Source organism: Salvelinus fontinalis, chromosome 17 (assembly GCF_029448725.1).
Source record: "Salvelinus fontinalis isolate EN_2023a chromosome 17, ASM2944872v1, whole genome shotgun sequence".
In the NCBI taxonomy this organism is placed as follows: domain Eukaryota; kingdom Metazoa; phylum Chordata; class Actinopteri; order Salmoniformes; family Salmonidae; genus Salvelinus; species Salvelinus fontinalis.
The window spans coordinates 6,377,722-6,402,357 of record NC_074681.1 but is presented as its reverse complement, the minus strand read 5'-3'; the positions used below and the strand labels follow the sequence as shown (position 1 = coordinate 6,402,357).

Below are 24,636 nucleotides of genomic sequence, written 5' to 3'. Positions count from 1 at the left end.
CATAAAGATGGCAAGATGCAGTAGATGATATAGAGTACAGTATATACATATACATATGAGATGGGTAATGTAGGGTATGTAAACATTATATTAAGTGGCATTGTTTAAAGTGGCTAGTGGTACATTTTTACATAATTTCAAAAGTAACTAACAAAGTGTTCTCAGGGAGAGGATCAAGAGATTCAATGATAGAGACCATACTGCTGGTGTCCTTTAGGAGGGGAGCTGTTCTGAGATCATACTGCTGGTGTCCTTTAGGAGGGGAGCTGTTCTGAGATCATACTGCTGGTGTCCTTTACAAAGGAGGGGAGCTGTTCTGAGACCATACTGCTGGTGTCCTTTAGGAGGGGAGCTGTTCTGAGATCATACTGCTGGTGTCCTTTAGGAGGGGAGCTGTTCTGAGATCATACTGCTGGTGTCCTTTAGGAGGGGAGCTGTTCTGAGACCATACTGCTGGTGTCCTTTAGGAGGGGAGCTGTTCTGAGATCATTCTGCTGGTGTCCTTTACAAAGGAGGGGAGCTGTTCTGAGACCATACTGCTGGTGTCCTTTAGGAGGGGAGCTGTTCTGAGATCATACTGCTGGTGTCCTTTACAAAGGAGGGGAGCTGTTCTGAGACCATACTGCTGGTGTCCTTTAGGATGGGAGCTGTTCTGAGATCATACTGCTGGTGTCCTTTACAAAGGAGGGGAGCTGTTCTGAGACCATACTGCTGGTGTCCTTTAGGAGGGGAGCTGTTCTGAGATCATACTGCTGGTGTCCTTTAGGAGGGGAGCTGTTCTGAGATCATACTGCTGGTGTCCTTTAGGAGGGGAGCTGTTCTGAGACCATACTGCTGGTGTCCTTTAGGAGGGGAGCTGTTCTGAGATCATTCTGCTGGTGTCCTTTACAAAGGAGGGGAGCTGTTCTGAGACCATACTGCTGGTGTCCTTTAGGAGGGGAGCTGTTCTGAGATCATTCTGCTGGTGTCCTTTAGGAGGGGAGCTGTTCTGAGACCATACTGCTGGTGTCCTTTAGGAGGGGAGCTGTTCTGAGATCATACTGCTGGTGTCCTTTAGGAGGGGAGCTGTTCTGAGATCATTCTGCTGGTGTCCTTTAGGAGGGGAGCTGTTCTGAGATCATACTGCTGGTGTCCTTTAGGAGGGGAGCTGTTCTGAGACCATACTGCTGGTGTCCTTTAGGAGGGGAGCTGTTCTGAGATCATACTGCTGGTGTCCTTTACAAAGGAGGGGAGCTGTTCTGAGATCATACTGCTGGTGTCCTTTACAAAGGAGGGGAGCTGTTCTGAGACCATACTGCTGGTGTCCTTTAGGAGGGGAGCTGTTCTGCGAGTGGTCTAATAAAAAAAGTCAACAAAAGTCGATAGAGGGCCCGTTACTGCACCAACGATAGAGGGGCCGTTACTGCATCAATGCCCGCTACAATAGGGCGCCCTGGAGGTTTTGTAACATTCTTGTGTAATTTCGGCAAAGTATAGAAAGTGGCAATTTTATGGTGTTGAATAGCCAAAAAGTTGTGTTATTTTTTGGTTATCTGACCAGAACTTAAATACCTATCTAAGACTGTAAAGACAGTGTTCTGAAATTGGGTAGTGGGGTCACTTCTGAGTTTCTTGTAAAATGTGTTGTCAAACAGTTGTCTATGACACTCATTTACATAAACTGTCCTATCCATGAGTACAACCGACCCACCCTTATCAGCAGGGCGGTTAAGGACTGACGTATCGAATAGTACAACCGACCCACTCTGCTGTAAGGACTGACGTATCGGATAGTACAACAGACCCACCCTTATCAGCAGGGCGGGTGGCACGCGGGTACCTGCTTCTATAAACCAATGAGGAGATGGCACGTGTGTACCTGCTTCTATAAACCAATGAGGAGATGGGAGAGGCAGGACTTGCAGCGCGATCTGAGTCAGAAATAGGAACGACTTCTATTTTAGCCCCTGGCGTCGCAGACACTTGTTGGCAAGCAAGCAGTGTGGGTGCAATAATTGAATAACATGGATTTCTAAATTTATTTTGCGAAGCTCGCGCACGCTAAGTGTCCGGTCTGGTCAGCATGTAAGAGTGAATATATTTAGATGCGTTCTCGTCTGTTGCTACTTATATCAGTAAACTTGTAACAATTTAAGCAGTACGAAACTTCTACGCGATCAAATAAACCAGACGTTGTTTTTGTTAACCAAATTCGACACTGATTGAACTCCATACAAAAACTCCTCGCTTGGTGAGATTAAAATACGCCCCACCTGTTGGAGAAAACAGGGTTTTGGGCCCATGTTTATAAAACCCTTTCGCTTCTCCTCTTCCTCTATGGGAAAGTTAAATCTGTGAAAATCACGAGAAGTGAACTTGTTTCGATAAAACATTTTTTTTATGTATCTGTTGATCAGAAGAAATGTGTGTTGTGTCTCGCGCTAAAACTGATGGATAGGATGTTTTGTGCTTTGATTTACGATGCAGCGCGCCTGTCAAATGAGTCATTTCTGCAGTAGCGGAAGAATTGAACGTTGCTCTACTGAAAAACATGTATGGAGAGGTCGATGCACGCAGAATGAATCAGATGAATCACGTAGAAGAGTTGTCGTCTTTTCTTGTGTTTTGAGGAGTTTCCTCACTATCCGACTGCAGCCAGGATATGTGAACTACCCTGTCAACGCGTTTATTCCCAGACTTTTGCAATGTAGGCTACCAGCTGTAAAACGTGTGGACCATGTATCAAGTGTATGCAGACCGGAGAAGCCGAGAGGTGGGAAAGATCATTATGGAGGAGATTGTTTGGCACAAGAGAATGAACAAGGAGGAAAATGTTAGAACTGTGGTGGAGATCATGAAACGAAATCAGATAAATGTACCAGGAGGGTGAAAGAGACCGAGGTTGCCAAAATATGGGCAGTTTTAAGAAACTCCTATGCGGAGGCTGTAAAAAGGGTAGACAGAACGAGTAGCTCTAGCGGTCTCATGCTAGTGGCTAGGCATACACTGCAACCTGCGGAGAGTTCCCATCACCAGCCGGACACAGACATTCTTCATGATGAATAAGGAGGACTTTGTTACTTTTATAGCAATGGTGGTAAACGGGCACTGCTCAATTGGGGAAATGAAGTATAGGAACGTTGACATGAATTAAAAGGCTTACATCCGAGTTGTGTCTGGTGCGGTCCTACCCTCGCAGCCCACTGAGCCATAACGCAGAGTTGTAGAGTTTTTGAATGACTGAAGGAGTGGGATGTTTTACAAAGTTTTTTTGATAATACGTGTGGATTAATGTTTTTTTCCCTTCTCCGTAATGAAGCAGTTGGTGGCGGCAATACAACAATAGTTGTGGTATGCCATAACGTTTCAGAGAAGAAGAAGAAGAATCTCAACGTTTTGGCACTTTTATTTTGAAATCCATAACACTTCCGGGTCTGGAACAGCGAAATTCGACTTGTGGCGCTGAAATGCTACATTGTAGTTGAATTGTCTCAGATTAAGGTTTACCGTGAGTTTTGATAATACTTTTCTTTATTAGTTTTAGACAAGACGTGACAATGTCTCAAGATTGGATAGGTTATAGCTATGCTGCATTGGTCTCGGCAGGAGGAATCATGGGCTATATAAAAGCAGGTACGGATGATTACACACTTTCAAATGTTTGTTGACTTTACCAAGTATTTATTTTAAAGTCAGTTGTCAAGAAATATTGATAGAATTGTGACATGGAAGTAGTTATTCTTCAATATGCTGTGTGATTTGTTCCCATACCAGGAAGTGTAACTTCACTGGTTGCAGGACTTTTCTTTGGGTTTCTAGCTGGACTTGGTGCCTACCTGATGTCTCAGAATCCTAAAGATGTCAGGCTTTCTCTAGGTGAGTGAGCCAGACTTTGGCTTGTTGTCAATAACATGACATGTCCTTACGCGTAGGCTAGTTGATGTTAGTGTTTTCGAACAGCTACACTGCAGTAACATGTCTTCTCGTTGTGTAAATTAGGTACCTCAGGAACACTGGCCGTTGTCATGGGAATGAGGTTTCTAAATTCCTGGAAGTTCATGCCAGCTGGTCTGATGACAATAGCAAGGTACTGTGGATGGGACATCATGTCTCATTAAGGCTTCTGTTATTAAACCATGGAATAGCTAAACCTCTTTTTTAGAATCTGAGAGTGAAATACTTACACACTCGTCTCTAACATGTTTGTTCAGCGTTCCCAAACAGTCCCATTTACAAGTCAGAATGTTGAACAAACTTAACTTCAACTTACTTGACCTGTTGTCCTGATGATTTTATCCCTATGTCGGAGGTAATCTGATACAAAATATCCACAGGGAAATGTTATCAACCCGACCTTCAGTATGCTGTTTATCGGTTTTTATTTCCGGGTTTTATTTTCAATACTGATGCAATTCGCATGTGACAAACAATATGGCTGAGACTAATCTAACCACAACCGAAAGGCAAACAATTCCTGCTGATTGCGAGGAAAGGTGCTTAGGTGGACTGCTTTGGTTACATTCGGCTATTGTTTACATATTGTGCATCACACGCAATTCATCAAGAGATTGAAAATACAAGCAACAGAACCTTCCGGCGAGCGCAAAAAGTCAGGTGAACAACACTTTAATGTGGATCCCTTATCTCCACCTCCTGTCATCAGAAGGACCTATAGCATGTACAACCTGTACATTTCATTGTATTCAACATTCTGTAGAGAATGTTGCGTCATTCTTCAGGGCGACTTCAGTCAGACTGAAAATCCATGGAGTAACCATGTTAACAGTCTAGCTTAGGCCAGATAGCTTCGGTTTTGCATTGAATTAGGCCTGTTAATGCTTTTGTTGGAACACAAACCTGCACCCACACTGGCCCTCTGTGGATAAAATAGATTGGGCACCCCTGGTGGAATGGGCACCCCCACCAGGGCAACCCCACCAGGGCAACCCCACCATGGCAGACAGGTAGAGGGACTGGTAACACCCCCACCATGGCAGACAGGTAGAGGGACTGGTAACACCCCCACCATGACAGACAGGTAGAGGGACTGGTATCACCCCCACCATGGCAGACAGGTAGAGGGACTGGTATCACCCCCACCATGGCAGACAGGTAGAGGGACTGGTATCACCCCCACCATGACAGACAGGTAGAGGGATTGGTAACACCCCCAGCATGGCAGACATTCCAATGTTTGTAAATGAGCTGACTGTTCTTCCACTAATCCCAGAACAAAATGTTCCTCTCTTTTTTTTCTAGTATACTGATGCTGGGGAAGACTGCAGTGGGGATGTTCAAGAGACCACATGATTCATAAATGTGAAGAATATAGGAATTTCACAGTTTTGATATTCAATGTTTGTGGTTTATATATAGACAGTTATTTGACATCTGAATTTATATCATTATCGTTGCAAAGAAACATGTACAATTGAAACCTTTCAAGACAAGCATATAATGAATGAAAATATCGATATTCAGCTGGGTTTGATATTCAGCTGGGTTTGATATTCAGCTGGGTTTGATATTCAGCTGGGTTTGATATTCAGCTGGGTTTGATATTCAGCTGGGTTTGTCTAATTTGAAGCGTACATGTGTGGCCGGGGAAGGCTTTACTATCTTTCTGTGAAAATTACAGCGTTGTAAATAATGAATAAAGATGACACAAAAATATATATATTTTCAACATTGAACATGTTGAGTTTTCCTCCTCATGACAGCTAGGAAAACATTGATAAGGATGTCTTATCATGTTAGATGTTCAACAAATGTTCACACCAAGCTATTTTGTACCCCCCCCAAAAAAATATTTGATATACGGACAAATGTTATCTTGTAGAAATAAAGCATGGATATTTTGAACTCATTGGCTGAGTTAGAAATAAAATTATAATTTTATATCGGTAAACAACTCACTCAATCTAGAGTTGTTGAATAAAAAAACTCACTCTAGAATAACAAACATGTAATTTTTTATTTATTTATTTCCCCTTTATTTAACCAGGTAGGCTAGTTGAGAACAAGTTCTCATTTACAACTGCGACCTGGCCAAGATAAAGCAAAGCAGTTCGACACAAACAACAACACAGAGTTACACATGGAGTAAACAAACGTACAGTCAATAATACAGTAGAACAAAAGAAAACAAAAAGTCTATATACAGTGAGGACAAATGGCACCCTATTCCCTACATAGTGCACTACTTTTGACCACCTCTACATGTTGCATTTATATTTTGTTTTCCTTTTCTTTTTTTGCTGTTGTATCTCTCTGAGAGTACGGGTCGCTCGTACTAACACCACTCAGAGAGTACGGGTCGCTCGTACTAACACCACTCTGAGAGTACGGGTCGCTCGTACTAACACCACTCTGAGAGTACGGGTCGCTCGTACTAACACCACTCTGAGAGTACGGGTCGCTCGTACTAACACCACTCTGAGAGTACGGGTCGCTCGTACTAACACCTCTCAGAGAGTACGGGTCGCTCGTACTAACACCACTCTGAGAGTACGGGTCGCTCGTACTAACACCACTCTGAGAGTACGGGTCGCTCGTACTAACACCTGAGAGTACGGGTCGCTCGTACTAACACCACTCAGAGTACGGGTCGCTCGTACTAACACCACTCTGAGAGTACGGGTCGCTCGTACTAACACCTCTGTGAGAGTACGGGTCGCTCGTACTAACACCTCTCTGAGAGTACGGGTCGCTCGTACTAACACCTCTCAGAGAGTACGGGCCGCTCGTACTAACACCTCTCTGAGAGTACGGGTCGCTCGTACTAACACCTCTCTGAGAGTACGGGTCGCTCGTACTAACACCTCTCAGAGTACGGGTCGCTCGTACTAACACCTCTCTGAGAGTACGGGTCGCTCGTACTAACACAACTGAGTACGGGTCGCTCGTACTAACACCACTCTGAGAGTACGGGTCGCTCGTACTAACACCACTCTGAGAGTACGGGTCGCTCGTACTAACACCACTCTGAGAGTACGGGTCGCTCGTACTAACACCACTCTGAGAGTACGGGTCGCTCGTACTAACACCACTCTGAGAGTACGGGTCGCTCGTACTAACACCACTCTGAGAGTACGGGTCGCTCGTACTAACACCTCTGTGAGAGTACGGGTCGCTCGTACTAACACCTCTCAGAGTACGGGTCGCTCGTACTAACACCTCTGAGAGTACGGGCCGCTCGTACTAACACCTCTCTGAGAGTACGGGCCGCTCGTACTAACACCTCTCTGAGAGTACGGGTCGCTCGTACTAACACCTCTCTGAGAGTACGGGTCGCTCGTACTAACACAACTCTGAGAGTACGGGTCGCTCGTACTAACACCTCTCAGAGTACGGGTCACTCGTACTAACACCTCTCAGAGAGTACGGGTCGCTCGTACTAACACCTCTCTGAGAGTACGGGTCGCTCGTACTAACACCACTCTGAGAGTACGGGTCGCTCGTACTAACACCTCTGAGAGTACGGGCCGCTCGTACTAACACCTCTCTGAGAGTACGGGCCGCTCGTACTAACACCTCTCTGAGAGTACGGGTCGCTCGTACTAACACCTCTCTGAGAGTACGGGTCGCTCGTACTAACACCTCTGAGAGTACGGGTCGCTCGTACTAACACAACTCTGAGAGTACGGGTCGCTCGTACTAACACCACTCTGAGAGTACGGGTCGCTCGTAGTAACACCTCATTCTTTATGTGCACGCGTTTTGTTCTAGTTGAAATGCATCTATAATATGTTCTATCTAGCATTGGTATTTCTATCTGATGTGACATCTAGTGGCCCTTTGTGGGAACTTTAGATTATCACAGGTGTCTGCCATTACCCCTGATTCACCTTGTGGCTTCATACCGGTCGGCTCTGATGAAGGTCGACTGACCGAAAGCTGAGCCACAATTAAACTGGCATTTGACTGGAAGTGTGCAGAAATTATTTCCTGTTTCTTTAGTTTTGCCTTCAGCACCTTCACAAATCATCTCTTGGTCTGCGGTACATTCTGCCTATTGTAAATACGAATAAAATATTCTCCATTCATGTGGATGTTACCATGACTACGGATAATCATGAATGAATCTTGTAAAAGTTAGAGGGTCAAAGATCATATCTCCAAGACATGATAACCTCCCGTTATTGGTAATGGTGCGACGTTAGCATGTCTTGAGGGTATGATCTTTGACCGTGTAACTTTCTCAATCATAATTATTCACGATTCATTCAGGATTAGCCATAATCATGGTCAAAAATACTACTACGGGCAATCACAGACACTGGTGTTGTCGTCTTGTGTGAAATAGAAATCAATGTCCAACACTCTCGAAATGGCCAGCCGAAATATGACGTGGTATGTCTTTCCTCTAAACAGTGGGCTTGAAGATTCTGTGCAATTGCACAGCGGATGGCATCATTTTATCTCCGTGGATTTGCTTTTGGTTTACTTACGGTAAGGTGGACCCGCAGTGTCCAGTAAGGATCAGGTGATCCGGTAACTATGGAGCGCTGGCTGACTGGTGAAAAATGCTAAATGACATATAGCAACTGTCGGAGCATAATTCATTCACGATTTTGGATCAAATTCGAATTCAAATCGCAATAGTGGAACTTCTGTGTAACGATGTCGCGCTAGGACTGTTGCGTGAAAGCGGATTTTTTACATTTTAATTTAGGATTTTTTACATTTTAATTTATGAAATTACCACCGTTACAAAGGAAAAATATTGTCTACACCATCGACATGGGACTGTGCTACAGTTTGCGTCCCCGGCTCTTCGGGGACTTGAGCGGGTCTATTTCAAACGCTACCTCGGACTCGGATCAGCCTCCAGACACCGCCGTACCTTGTCGAGCCGGGGGAACTCGTCAAGAGGACACAGGTGGATATGGCGAGACCTCGTCGCTCAGAGACGGTAGCGGCAAAGTACGCCATGGGGACCTAGCCAAGCTCCCAACCGGGGAGTCCCGCGGTAGAGACAACACGGGCACTGATGGAGTGCTCATACAGAACGGGGGTGGAGGCAAGGGAACGGGCAAGGACCGTAGTCAACGATTACAGCTGCTGCAGAAAACAACCAGCACTCAAAAACAGAACAACTGGGACAAACTGCTAGTGGAGGAGAAGGAGGCCGAGAGGGAGGCGAAGAAAATCAGCAAGAACATTGACAGGGCGCTAAAAGAACTCAAACGGGAATACAAACAGACTCATCGGCTGCTATTACTAGGTAGGATGGAAACATGTTTTAACCATCTCTCCCTTATGTTGTGAACGGCGGCCTTTCAGATGCCTATAACGGTCGTGTAGGCTATTCCAGTGCTGTCTATGCTTATGTCGCGCTATTTTCCACGTGAAATGGTATCCCCGGCAGTTGTCATTTGACTGAGCTGAAGATGGACGTCGCCTGTCTTTCCTCCTCTACGCACCAGTTTAGTCCTCGTCCTAGCTATCTCTGTTTTGGTTGCGTTTACGGTTACATTGACCACGAGGATTTCCGGGGTTGTTATGATGGTGGATCTTTTACAACTCACACACACACACACTAAACCGATGCATTTAACAAATATAAAGTGTTAAATGATTGTAAAATATAGTTACATACAGGTGGCTTAAGACCCCATTGCTCACTGCTTTGCTTTATCTTGACCAGGTCGCAGTTGTAAATGAGAACTTGTTCTCAACTGGCCGACCTGGTTAAATAACATATGTAGGCTAAAGGGTCCTCTATCCGTTCTTATTCTCACAATGTTAAAGTGTTTCCTTCCTCTACTCCCAACTATCCACACCACCCTTGGCCTTTATACATTGTGCCTGTTACCATGTCCATATATATCACCCAGTGTCAGTGCTGTGGGACTTGACACAATAATACAAAAAGTGTGATTTTTGTTCTCCAAAATATCTAAACCGTATGCTGACAGATGGTTCAAATCCCTGTAAGGTTTTCTATTCCCTCATTCAAACCATTCCTTCCTCTAGTCTCAACCATTCACCTCACCACCCTATTCTTTAAATATAGTGTCCTTCTCTATGTCCATATATATCCTCCGAACACCACTATATATCCTCCGAACACCACAATATATCCTCCGAACACCACAATATATCCTCCCAACACCACAATATATCCTCCAAACACCACAATATATCCTCCAAACACCACAATATATCCTCCAAACACCACAATATATCCTCCGAACACCACAATATATCCTCCCAACACCACAATATATCCTCCAAACACCACAATATATCCTCCAAACACCACAATATATCCTCCCAACACCACAATATATCCTCCGTCCACCACAATATATCCTCCGAACAATATATCCTCCAAACACCACAATATATCCTCCAAACACCACAATATATCCTCCAAACACCACAATATATCCTCCCAACACAACAATATATCCTCCCAACACCACAATATATCCTCCCAACACCACAATATATCCTCCGAACACCACAATATATCCTCCGTCCACCACAATATATCCTCCCAACACCACAATATATCCTCCAAACACCACAATATATCCTCCAAACAATATATCCTCCCAACACCACAATATATCCTCCAAACACCACAATATATCCTCCAAACAATATATCCTCCCAACACCACAATATATCCTCCCAACACCACAATATATCCTCCAAACACCACAATATATCCTCCAAACAATATATCCTCCCAACACCACAATATATCCTCCCAACACCACAATATATCCTCCAAACACCACAATATATCCTCCCAACACCACAATATATCCTCCCAACACCACAATATATCCTCCCAACACCACAAAATTTCCTCCGTCCACCACAATATATCCTCCCAACACCACAATATATCCTCCAAACACCACAATATATCCTCCAAACAATATATCCTCCCAACACCACAATATATCCTCCAAACACCACAATATATCCTCCAAACAATATATCCTCCCAACACCACAATATATCCTCCCAACACCACAATATATCCTCCAAACACCACAATATATCCTCCAAACAATATATCCTCCCAACACCACAATATATCCACCCAACACCACAATATATCCTCCAAACACCACAATATATCCTCCCAACACCACAATATATCCTCCCAACACCACAATATATCCTCCCAACACCACAATATATCCTCCCAACACCACAATATATCCTCCCAACACCACAATATATCCTCCCAACACCACAATATATCCTCCCAACACCACAATATATCCTCCCAACACCACAATATATCCTCCCAACACCACAATATATCCTCCAAACACCACAATATATCCTCCAAACATTATATCCTCCGAACACCACAATATATCCTCCGAACAATATATCCTCCGAACAATATATCCTCCGAACACCACAATATATCCTCCGAACACCACAATATATCCTCCGAACACCACAATATATCCTCCAAACACCACAATATATCCTCCAAACACCACAATATATCCTCCAAACACCACAATATATCCTCCAAACACCACAATATATCCTCCGAACAATATATCCTCCAAACACCACAATATATCCTCCAAACACCACAATATATCCTCCAAACACCACAATATATCCTCCAAACACCACAATATATCCTCCGAACAATATATCCTCCAAACACCACAATATATCCTCCAAACACCACAATATATCCTCCGAACAATATATCCTCCAAACACCACAATATATCTTCCAAACACCACAATATATCCTCCAAACACCACAATATATCCTCCGAACACCACAATATATCCTCCGAACAATATATCCTCCAAACACCACAATATATCCTCCAAACACCACAATATATCCTCCAAACACCACAATATATCCTCCAAAACCCACAATATATCCTCCCAACACCACAATATATCCTCCCAACACCACAATATATCCTCCAAAACCCACAATATATCCTCCCAACACCACAATATATCCTCCCAACACCACAATATATCCTCCAAACAATATATCCTCCCAACACCACAATATATCCTCCGAACAATATATCCTCCAAACACCACAATATATCCTCCGAACAATATATCCTCCAAACACCACAATATATCCTCCCAACACCACAATATATCCTCCAAACACCACAATATATCCTCCGAACACCACAATATATCCTCCAAACAATATATCCTCCAAACACCACAATATATCCTCCGAACACCACAATATATCCTCCGAACAATATATCCTCCAACCACCACAATATATCCTCCAAACACCACAATATATCCTCCAAACACCACAATATATCCTCCAAACACCACAATATATCCTCCGAACACCACAATATATCCTCCGAACACCACAATATATCCTCCGAACACCACAATATATCCTCCAAACACCACAATATATCCTCCAAACACCACAATATATCCTCCGAACACCACAATATATCCTCCGAACAATATATCCTCCAAACACCACAATATATCCTCCGAACACCACAATATATCCTCCGAACACCACAATATATCCTCCAAACAATATATCCTCCAAACACCACAATATATCCTCCGAACACCACAATATATCCTCCGAACAATATATCCTCCAAACACCACAATATATCCTCCAAACACCACAATATATCCTCCAAACACCACAATATATCCTCCAAACACCACAATATATCCTCCAAACAATATATCCTCCAAACACCACAATATATCCTCCGAACACCACAATATATCCTCCGAACAATATATCCTCCAAACACCACAATATATCCTCCAAACACCACAATATATCCTCCGAACAATATATCCTCCAAACACCACAATATATCCTCCAAACACCACAATATATCCTCCAAACACCACAATATATCCTCCAAACACCACAATATATCCTCCAAACACCACAATATATCCTCCAAACACCACAATATATCCTCCGAACACCACAATATATCCTCCGAACACCACAATATATCCTCCGAACAATATATCCTCCAAACACCACAATATATCCTCCAAACACCACAATATATCCTCCGAACACCACAATATATCCTCCAAACAATATATCCTCCAAACACCACAATATATCCTCCAAACAATATATCCTCCCAACACCACAATATATCCTCCAAACAATATATCCTCCCAACACCACAATATATCCTCCGAACACCACAATATATCCTCCCAACACCACAATATATCCTCCCAACACCACAATATATCCTCCGAACACCACAATATATCCTCCGAACACCACAATATATCCTCCCAACACCACAATATATCCTCCCAACACCACAATATATCCTCCGAACACCACAATATATCCTCCCAACACCACAATATATCCTCCCAACACCACAATATATCCTCCGAACAATATATCCTCCAAACACCACAATATATCCTCCAAACACCACAATATATCCTCCAAACACCACAATATATCCTCCCAACACCACAATATATCCTCCAAACAATATATCCTCCAAACACCACAATATATCCTCCGAACACCACAATATATCCTCCGAACAATATATCCTCCAAACACCACAATATATCCTCCAAACACCACAATATATCCTCCAAACACCACAATATATCCTCCAAACACCACAATATATCCTCCAAACAATATATCCTCCAAACACCACAATATATCCTCCGAACACCACAATATATCCTCCGAACAATATATCCTCCAAACACCACAATATATCCTCCAAACACCACAATATATCCTCCGAACAATATATCCTCCAAACACCACAATATATCCTCCAAACACCACAATATATCCTCCAAACACCACAATATATCCTCCAAACACCACAATATATCCTCCAAACACCACAATATATCCTCCAAACACCACAATATATCCTCCGAACACCACAATATATCCTCCGAACACCACAATATATCCTCCGAACAATATATCCTCCAAACACCACAATATATCCTCCAAACACCACAATATATCCTCCGAACACCACAATATATCCTCCAAACAATATATCCTCCAAACACCACAATATATCCTCCAAACAATATATCCTCCCAACACCACAATATATCCTCCAAACAATATATCCTCCCAACACCACAATATATCCTCCGAACACCACAATATATCCTCCCAACACCACAATATATCCTCCCAACACCACAATATATCCTCCGAACACCACAATATATCCTCCGAACACCACAATATATCCTCCCAACACCACAATATATCCTCCCAACACCACAATATATCCTCCGAACACCACAATATATCCTCCCAACACCACAATATATCCTCCCAACACCACAATATATCCTCCGAACAATATATCCTCCAAACACCACAATATATCCTCCAAACACCACAATATATCCTCCAAACACCACAATATATCCTCCCAACACCACAATATATCCTCCCAACACATCAATATATCCTCCAAACACCACAATATATCCTCCAAACACCACAATATATTCTCCAAACACCACAATATATCCTCCGAACACCACAATATATCCTCCAAACACCACAATATATCCTCCGAACACCACAATATATCCTCCAAACAATATATCCTCCGAACACCACAATATATCCTCCAAACATTATGTCCTCCGAACACCACAATATATCCTCCGAACAATATATCCTCCGAACAATATATCCTCCGAACACCACAATATATCCTCCGAACACCACAATATATCCTCCAAACACCACAATATATCCTCCAAACACCACAATATATCCTCCAAACACCACAATATATCCTCCAAACACCACAATATATCCTCCGAACAATATATCCTCCAAACACCACAATATATCCTCCAAACACCACAATATATCCTCCAAACACCACAATATATCCTCCGAACAATATATCCTCCAAACACCACAATATATCCTCCAAACACCACAATATATCCTCCAAACACCACAATATATCCTCCGAACAATATATCCTCCAAACACCACAATATATCCTCCCAACACCACAATATATCCTCCAAACAATATATCCTCCCAACACCACAATATATCCTCCCAACACCACAATATATCCTCCCAACACCACAATATATCCTCCCAACACCACAATATATCCTCCCAACACCACAATATATCCTCCCAACACCACAATATATCCTCCCAACACCACAATATATCCTCCCAACACCACAATATATCCTCCCAACACCACAATATATCCTCCCAACACCACAATATATCCTCCCAACACCACAATATATCCTCCCAACACCACAATATATCCTCCCAACACCACAATATATCCTCCCAACACCACAATATATCCTCCCAACACCACAATATATCCGCCCAACACCACAATATATCCTCCCAACACCACAATATATCCTCCCAACACCACAATATATCCTCCCAACACCACAATATATCCTCCCAACACCACAATATATCCTCCCAACACCACAATATATCCTCCCAACACCACAATATATCCTCCCAACACCACAATATATCCTCCCAACACCACAATATATCCTCCCAACACCACAATATATCCTCCCAACACCACAATATATCCTCCCAACACCACAATATATCCTGTCAAAACCACAATATATCGTCCGAACACCACAATATATCCTCCAAACACCACAATATATCCTCCAAACACCACAATATATCCTCCGAACACCACAATATATCCTCCAAACATTATATCCTCCGAACACCACAATATATCCTCCGAACAATATATCCTCCGAACAATATATCCTCCGAACAATATATCCTCCGAACACCACAATATATCCTCCGAACACCACAATATATCCTCCGAACACCACAATATATCCTCCAAACACCACAATATATCCTCCAAACACCACAATATATCCTCCAAACACCACAATATATCCTCCAAACACCACAATATATCCTCCAAACACCACAATATATCCTCCAAACAATATATCCTCCAAACAATATATCCTCCAAACACCACAATATATCCTCCAAACACCACAATATATCCTCCAAACACCACAATATATCTTCCAAACACCACAATATATCCTCCAAACACCACAATATATCCTCCAAACACCACAATATATCCTCCGAACAATATATCCTCCAAACACACCAATATATCCTCCCAACACCACAATATATCCTCCGAACACCACAATATATCCTCCGAACAATATATCCTCCAAACACCACAATATATCCTCCAAACACCACAATATATCCTCCGAACAATATATCCTCCAAACACCACAATATATCCTCCAAACACCACAATATATCCTCCAAACACCACAATATATCCTCCAAACACCACAATATATCCTCCAAACACCACAATATATCCTCCGAACAATATATCCTCCAAACACCACAATATATCCTCCAAACACCACAATATATCCTCCGAACAATATATCCTCCAAACACCACAATATATCCTCCAAACACCACAATATATCCTCCCAACACCACAATATAACCTCCCAACACCACAATATATCCTCCCAACACCACAATATATCCTCCGAACACCACAATAGATCCTCCGAACACCACAATATATCCTCCGAACACCACAATATATCCTCCAAACATTATATCCTCCGAACACCACAATATATCCTCCAAACACCACAATATATCCTCCAAACACCACAATATATCCTCCAAACACCACAATATATCCTCCAAACACCACAATATATCCTCCAAACACCACAATATATCCTACAAACACCACTATATATCCGCCAAACACCACAATATATCCTCCGAACAATATATCCTCCAAACACCACAATATATCCTCCGAACAATATATCCTCCAAACACCACAATATATCCTCCAAACACCACAATATATCCTCCCAACACCACAATATATCCTCCCAACACCACAATATAACCTCCCAACACCACAATATATCCTCCCAACACCACAATATATCCTCCGAACACCACAATAGATCCTCCGAACACCACAATATATCCTCCGAACACCACAATATATCCTCCAAACATTATATCCTCCGAACACCACAATATATCCTCCGAACAATATATCCTCCGAACACCACAATATATCCTCCGAACACCACAATATATCCTCCAAACACCACAATATATCCTCCAAACACCACAATATATCCTCCGAACACCACAATATATCCTCCGAACACCACAATATATCCTCCAAACAATATATCCTCCAAACACCACAATATATCCTCCAAACAATATATCCTCCCAACACCACAATATATCCTCCAAACAATATATCCTCCCAACACCACAATATATCCTCCGAACACAACAATATATCCTACCAACACCACAATATATCCTCCCAACACCACAATATATCCTCCGAACACCACAATATATCCTCCCAACACCACAATATATCTTCCAAACACCACAATATATCTTCCAAACACCACAATATATCTTCCAAACACCACAATATATCCTCCAAACACCACAATATATCCTCCGAACACCACAATATATCCTCCGAACAATATATCCTCCAAACACCACAATATATCTTCCAAACACCGCAATATATCCTCCGAACAATATATCCTCCAAACACCACAATATATCCTCCCAACACCACAATATATCCTCCGAACACCACAATATATCCTCCGAACAATATATCCTCCAAACACCACAATATATCCTCCAAACACCACAATATATCCACCGAACAATATATCCTCCAAACACCACAATATATCCTCCAAACACCACAATATATCCTCCAAACACCACAATATATCCTCCAAACACCACAATATATCCTCCGAACAATATATCCTCCAAACACCACAATATATCCTCCAAACACCACAATATATCCTCCCAACACCACAATATAACCTCCCAACACCACAATATATCCTCCAAACACCACAATATATCCTCCGAACAATATATCCTCCAAACACCACAATATATCCTCCAAACACCACAATATATCCTCCAAACACCACAATATATCCTCCGAACAATATATCCTCCAAACACCACAATATATCCTCCAAACACCACAATATATCCTCCGAACAATATATCCTCCAAACACCACAATATATCCTCCAAACACCACAATATATCCTCCAAACACCACAATATATCCTCCAAACACCACAATATATCCTCCAAACACCACAATATATCCTCCGAACAATATATCCTCCAAACACCACAATATATCCTCCAAACACCACAATATATCCTCCCAACACCACAATATAACCTCCCAACACCACAATATATCCTCCAAACACCACAATATATCCTCCGAACAATATATCCTCCAAACACCACAATATATCCTCCAAACACCACAATATATCCTCCAAACACCACAATATATCCTCCAAACACCACAATATATCCTCCGAACAATATATCCTCCAAACACCACAATATATCCTCCAAACACCACAATATATCCTCCCAACACCACAATATAACCTCCCAACACCACAATATATCCTCCCAACACCACAATATATCCTCCGAACACCACAATATATCCTCCAAACACCACAATATATCCTCCGAACACCACAATATATCCTCCAAACATTATATCCTCCGAACACCACAATATATCCTCCGAACAATATATCCTCCGAACAATATATCCTCCGAACACCACAATATATCCTCCGAACACCACAATATATCCTCCGAACACCACAATATATCCTCCGAACACCACAATATATCCTCCAAACATTATATCCTCCGAACACCACAATATATCCTCCGAACAATATATCCTCCGAACAATATATCCTCCGAACACCACAATATATCCTCCGAACACCACAATATATCCTCCGAACACCACAATATATCCTCCGAACACCACAATATATCCTCCAAACACCACAATATATCCTCCAAACACCACAATATATCCTCCAAACAATATATCCTCCAAACAATATATCCTCCAAACACCACAATATAACCTCCCAACACCACAATATATCCTCCAAACACCACAATATATCCTCCCAACACCACAATATATCCTCCCAACACCACAATATATCCTCCGAACACCACAATATATCCTCCGAACACCACAATATATCCTCCAAACAATATATCCTCCAAACACCACAATATATCCTCCAAACAATATATCCTCCCAACACCACAATATATCCTCCAAACAATATATCCTACCAACACCACAATATATCCTCCCAACACCACAATATATCCTCCCAACACCACAATATATCCTCCGAACACCACAATATATCCTCCCAACACCACAATATATCTTCCAAACACCACAATATATCCTCCCAACACCACAATATATCTTCCAAACACCACAATATATCCTCCAAACACCACAATATATCCTCCGAACACCACAATATATCCTCCGAACAATATATCCTCCAAACACCACAATATATCTTCCAAACACCGCAATATATCCTCCGAACAATATATCCTCCAAACACCACAATATATCCTCCAAACACCACAATATATCCTCCAAACACCACAATATATCCTCCCAACACCACAATATATCCTCCGAACACCACAATATATCCTCCGAACAATATATCCTCCAAACACCACAATATATCCTCCGAACAATATATCCTCCGAACACCACAATATATCCTCCGAACAATATATCCTCCAAACACCACAATATATCCTCCAAACACCACAATATATCCTCCAAACACCACAATATATCCTCCAAACACCACAATATATCCTCCAAACACCACAATATATCCTCCGAACAATATATCCTCCAAACACCACAATATATCCTCCAAACACCACAATATATCCTCCAAACACCACAATATATCCTCCAAACACCACAATATATCCTCCAAACACCACAATATATCCTCCGAACAATATATCCTCCAAACACCACAATATATCCTCCCAACACCACAATATAACCTCCCAACACCACAATATATCCTCCAAACACCACAATATATCCTCCGAACAATATATCCTCCAAACACCACAATATATCCTCCGAACAATATATCCTCCAAACACCACAATATATCCTCCAAACACCACAATATATCCTCCGAACAATATATCCTCCAAACACCACAATATATCCTCCAAACACCACAATATATCCTCCGAACAATATATCCTCCAAACACCACAATATATCCTCCAAACACCACAATATATCCTCCGAACAATATATCCTCCAAACACCACAATATATCCTCCAAACACCACAATATATCCTCCAAACACCACAATATATCCTCCAAACACCACAATATATCCTCCAAACACCACAATATATCCTCCAAACAATATATCCTCCAAACACCACAATATATCCTCCAAACACCACAATATATCCTCCCAACACCACAATATAACCTCCCAACACCACAATATATCCTCCAAACACCACAATATATCCTCCGAACAATATATCCTCCAAACACCACAATATATCCTCCAAACACCACAATATATCCTCCAAACACCACAATATATCCTCCAAACACCACAATATATCCTCCGAACAATATATCCTCCAAACACCACAATATATCCTCCAAACACCACAATATATCCTCCAAACACCACAATATAACCTCCCAACACCACAATATATCCTCCCAACACCACAATATAACCTCCCAACACCACAATATATCCTCCCAACACCACAATATATCCTCCGAACACCACAATATATCCTCCAAACACCACAATATATCCTCCGAACACCACAATATATCCTCCAAACATTATATCCTCCGAACACCACAATATATCCTCCGAACAATATATCCTCCGAACAATATATCCTCCGAACACCACAATATATCCTCCGAACACCACAATATATCCTCCGAACACCACAATATATCCTCCGAACACCACAATATATCCTCCAAACATTATATCCTCCGAACACCACAATATATCCTCCAAACACCACAATATATCCTCCAAACACCACAATATATCCTCCAAACACCACAATATATCCTCCGAACAATATATCCTCCAAACACCACAATATATCCTCCAAACACCACAATATATCCTCCCAACACCACAATATAACCTCCCAACACCACAATATATCCTCCAAACACCACAATATATCCTCCGAACAATATATCCTCCAAACACCACAATATATCCTCCAAACACCACAATATATCCTCCAAACACCACAATATATCCTCCAAACACCACAATATATCCTCCGAACAATATATCCTCCAAACACCACAATATATCCTCCAAACACCACAATATATCCTCCAAACACCACAATATAACCTCCCAACACCACAATATATCCTCCCAACACCACAATATAACCTCCCAACACCACAATATATCCTCCCAACACCACAATATATCCTCCGAACACCACAATATATCCTCCAAACACCACAATATATCCTCCGAACACCACAATATATCCTCCAAACATTATATCCTCCGAACACCACAATATATCCTCCGAACAATATATCCTCCGAACAATATATCCTCCGAACACCACAATATATCCTCCGAACACCACAATATATCCTCCGAACACCACAATATATCCTCCGAACACCACAATATATCCTCCAAACATTATATCCTCCGAACACCACAATATATCCTCCGAGCAATATATCCTCCGAACAATATATCCTCCGAACACCACAATATATCCTCCGAACACCACAATATATCCTCCGAACACCACAATATATCCTCCAAACACCACAATATATCCTCCAAACACCACAATATATCCTCCAAACACCACAATATATCCTCCAAACACCACAATATATCCTCCAAACACCACAATATATCCTCCAAACACCACAATATAACCTCCCAACACCACAATATATCCTCCAAACACCACAATATATCCTACAAACACCACAATATATCCTACAAACACCACAATATATCCTCCAAACACCACAATATATCCTCCCAACACCACAATATAACCTCCCAACACCACAATATATCCTCCAAACACCACAATATATCCTCCCAACACCACAATATAACCTCCCAACACCACAATATATCCTCCCAACACCACAATATAACCTCCCAACACCACAATATATCCTCCAAACACCACAATATATCCTCCAAACACCACAATATATCCTCCAAACACCACAATATATCCTCCAAACACCACAATATATCCTCCGAACAATATATCCTCTAAACACCACAATATATCCTCCAAACACCACAATATATCCTCCGAACAATATATCCTCCAAACACCACAATATATCCTCCAAACACCACAATATATCCTCCGAACAATATATCCTCCAAACACCACAATATATCCTCCAAACACCACAATATATCCTCCAAACACCACAATATATCCTCCAAACACCACAATATATCCTCCGAACAATATATCCTCCAAACACCACAATATATCCTCCAAACACCACAATATATCCTCCGAACAATATATCCTCCAAACACCACAATATATCCTCCAAACACCACAATATATCCTCCAAACACCACAATATATCCTCCAAACAATATATCCTCCAAACACCACAATATATCCTCCAAACACCACAATATATCCTCCAAACACCACAATATATCCTCCAAACAATATATCCTCCAAACACCACAATATATCTTCCAAACACCGCAATATATCCTCCGAACAATATATCCTCCAAACACCACAATATATCCTCCAAACACCAAAATATATCCTCCAAACACCACAATATATCCTCCGAACAATATATCCTCCAAACACCACAATATATCTTCCAAACACCACAATATATCCTCCAAACACCAAAATATATCCTCCAAACACCACAATATATCCTCCGAACAATATATCCTCCAAACACCACAATATATCTTCCAAACACCGCAATATATCCTCCGAACAATATATCCTCCAAACACCACAATATATCCTCCAAACACCACAATATATCCTCCCAACACCACAATATATCCTCCGAACACCACAATATATCCTCCGAACAATATATCCTCCAAACACCACAATATATCCTCCAAACACCACAATATATCCTCCGAACAATATATCCTCCAAACACCACAATATATCCTCCAAACACCACAATATATCCTCCGAACACCACAATATATCCTCCGAACACCACAATATATCCTCCAAACACCACAATATATCCTCCAAACACCACAATATATCCTCCAAACACCACAATATATCCTCCAAACACCACAATATATCCTCCAAACACCACAATATATCCTCCAAACACCACAATATATCCTCCGAACAATATATCCTCCAAACACCACAATATATCCTCCGAACAATATATCCTCCAAACACCACAATATATCCTCCAAACACCACAATATATCCTCCGAACAATATATCCTCCAAACACCACAATATATCCTCCAAACACCACAATATATCCTCCAAACACCACAATATATCCTCCAAACACCACAATATATCCTCCGAACAATATATCCTCCAAACACCACAATATATCCTCCAAACACCACAATATATCCTCCGAACAATATATCCTCCAAACACCACAATATATCCTCCAAACACCACAATATATCCTCCAAACACCACAATATATCCTCCAAACAATATATCCTCCAAACACCACAATATATCCTCCAAACACCACAATATATCCTCCAAACACCACAATATATCTTCCAAACACCGCAATATATCCTCCAAACATTATATCCTCCGAACACCACAATATATCCTCCGAACAATATATCCTCCGAACAATATATCCTCCGAACACCACAATATATCCTCCGAACACCACAATATATCCTCCGAACACCACAATATATCCTCCGAACACCACAATATATCCTCCAAACATTATATCCTCCGAACACCACAATATATCCTCCGAACAATATATCCTCCGAACAATATATCCTCCGAACACCACAATATATCCTCCGAACACCACAATATATCCTCCGAACACCACAATATATCCTCCAAACACCACAATATATCCTCCAAACACCACAATATATCCTCCAAACACCACAATATATCCTCCAAACACCACAATATATCCTCCGAACAATATATCCTCCAAACACCACAATATATCCTCCAAACACCACAATATAACCTCCCAACACCACAATATATCCTCCAAACACCACAATATATCCTCCAAACACCACAATATATCCTCCAAACACCACAATATATCCTACAAACACCACAATATATCCTCCAAACACCACAATATATCCTCCCAACACCACAATATAACCTCCCAACACCACAATATATCCTCCAAACACCACAATATATCCTCCCAACACCACAATATAACCTCCCAACACCACAATATATCCTCCCAACACCACAATATAACCTCCCAACACCACAATATATCCTCCAAACACCACAATATATCCTCCAAACACCACAATATATCCTCCAAACACCACAATATATCCTCCAAACACCACAATATATCCTCCAAACACCACAATATATCCTCCAAACACCACAATATA

At 41.6% G+C, this 24,636-nt stretch overlaps 2 protein-coding genes across 2 annotated transcripts in view; both read left to right on the top strand.

Moving 5' to 3' along the window:
- Nucleotides 1–2,926: 2,926 nt before the first annotated feature.
- LOC129814556 (transmembrane protein 14C-like) lies at nt 2,927–5,326 on the top strand. The gene is made up of 4 exons (XM_055867731.1): nt 2,927–3,612; nt 3,754–3,855; nt 3,979–4,066; nt 5,239–5,326. Exons 1-4 carry the CDS (start codon nt 3,537–3,539, stop codon nt 5,294–5,296), a joined length of 324 nt encoding a protein of 107 aa, XP_055723706.1. The 5' UTR covers nt 2,927–3,536; the 3' UTR covers nt 5,297–5,326.
- A 3,332-nt stretch (nt 5,327–8,658) lies between these two features.
- Nucleotides 8,659–24,636, top strand: part of LOC129813636 (guanine nucleotide-binding protein G(olf) subunit alpha-like) — a 232,549-nt gene continuing 216,571 nt past the window's right edge. The window contains exon 1 of the mRNA XM_055866004.1: nt 8,659–9,205. Coding sequence (XP_055721979.1) covers nt 8,674–9,205 — 532 coding nt within the window. The 5' untranslated portion in view covers nt 8,659–8,673. The remainder of the gene's footprint in view (nt 9,206–24,636) is intronic.

Bases quoted from the DNA above. Each gene is read 5' to 3' on its own strand.
- LOC129814556 (XM_055867731.1), top strand. From the start codon at position 3,537: ATGTCTCAAGATTGGATAGGTTATAGCTATGCTGCATTGGTCTCGGCA. The intron at 3,613-3,753 runs GTACGGATGATT...TTCCCATACCAG, and splicing joins CATGGGCTATATAAAAGCAG to GAAGTGTAACTTCACTGGTT. The intron at 4,067-5,238 runs GTACTGTGGATG...TTTTTTTTCTAG, and splicing joins GGTCTGATGACAATAGCAAG to TATACTGATGCTGGGGAAGA.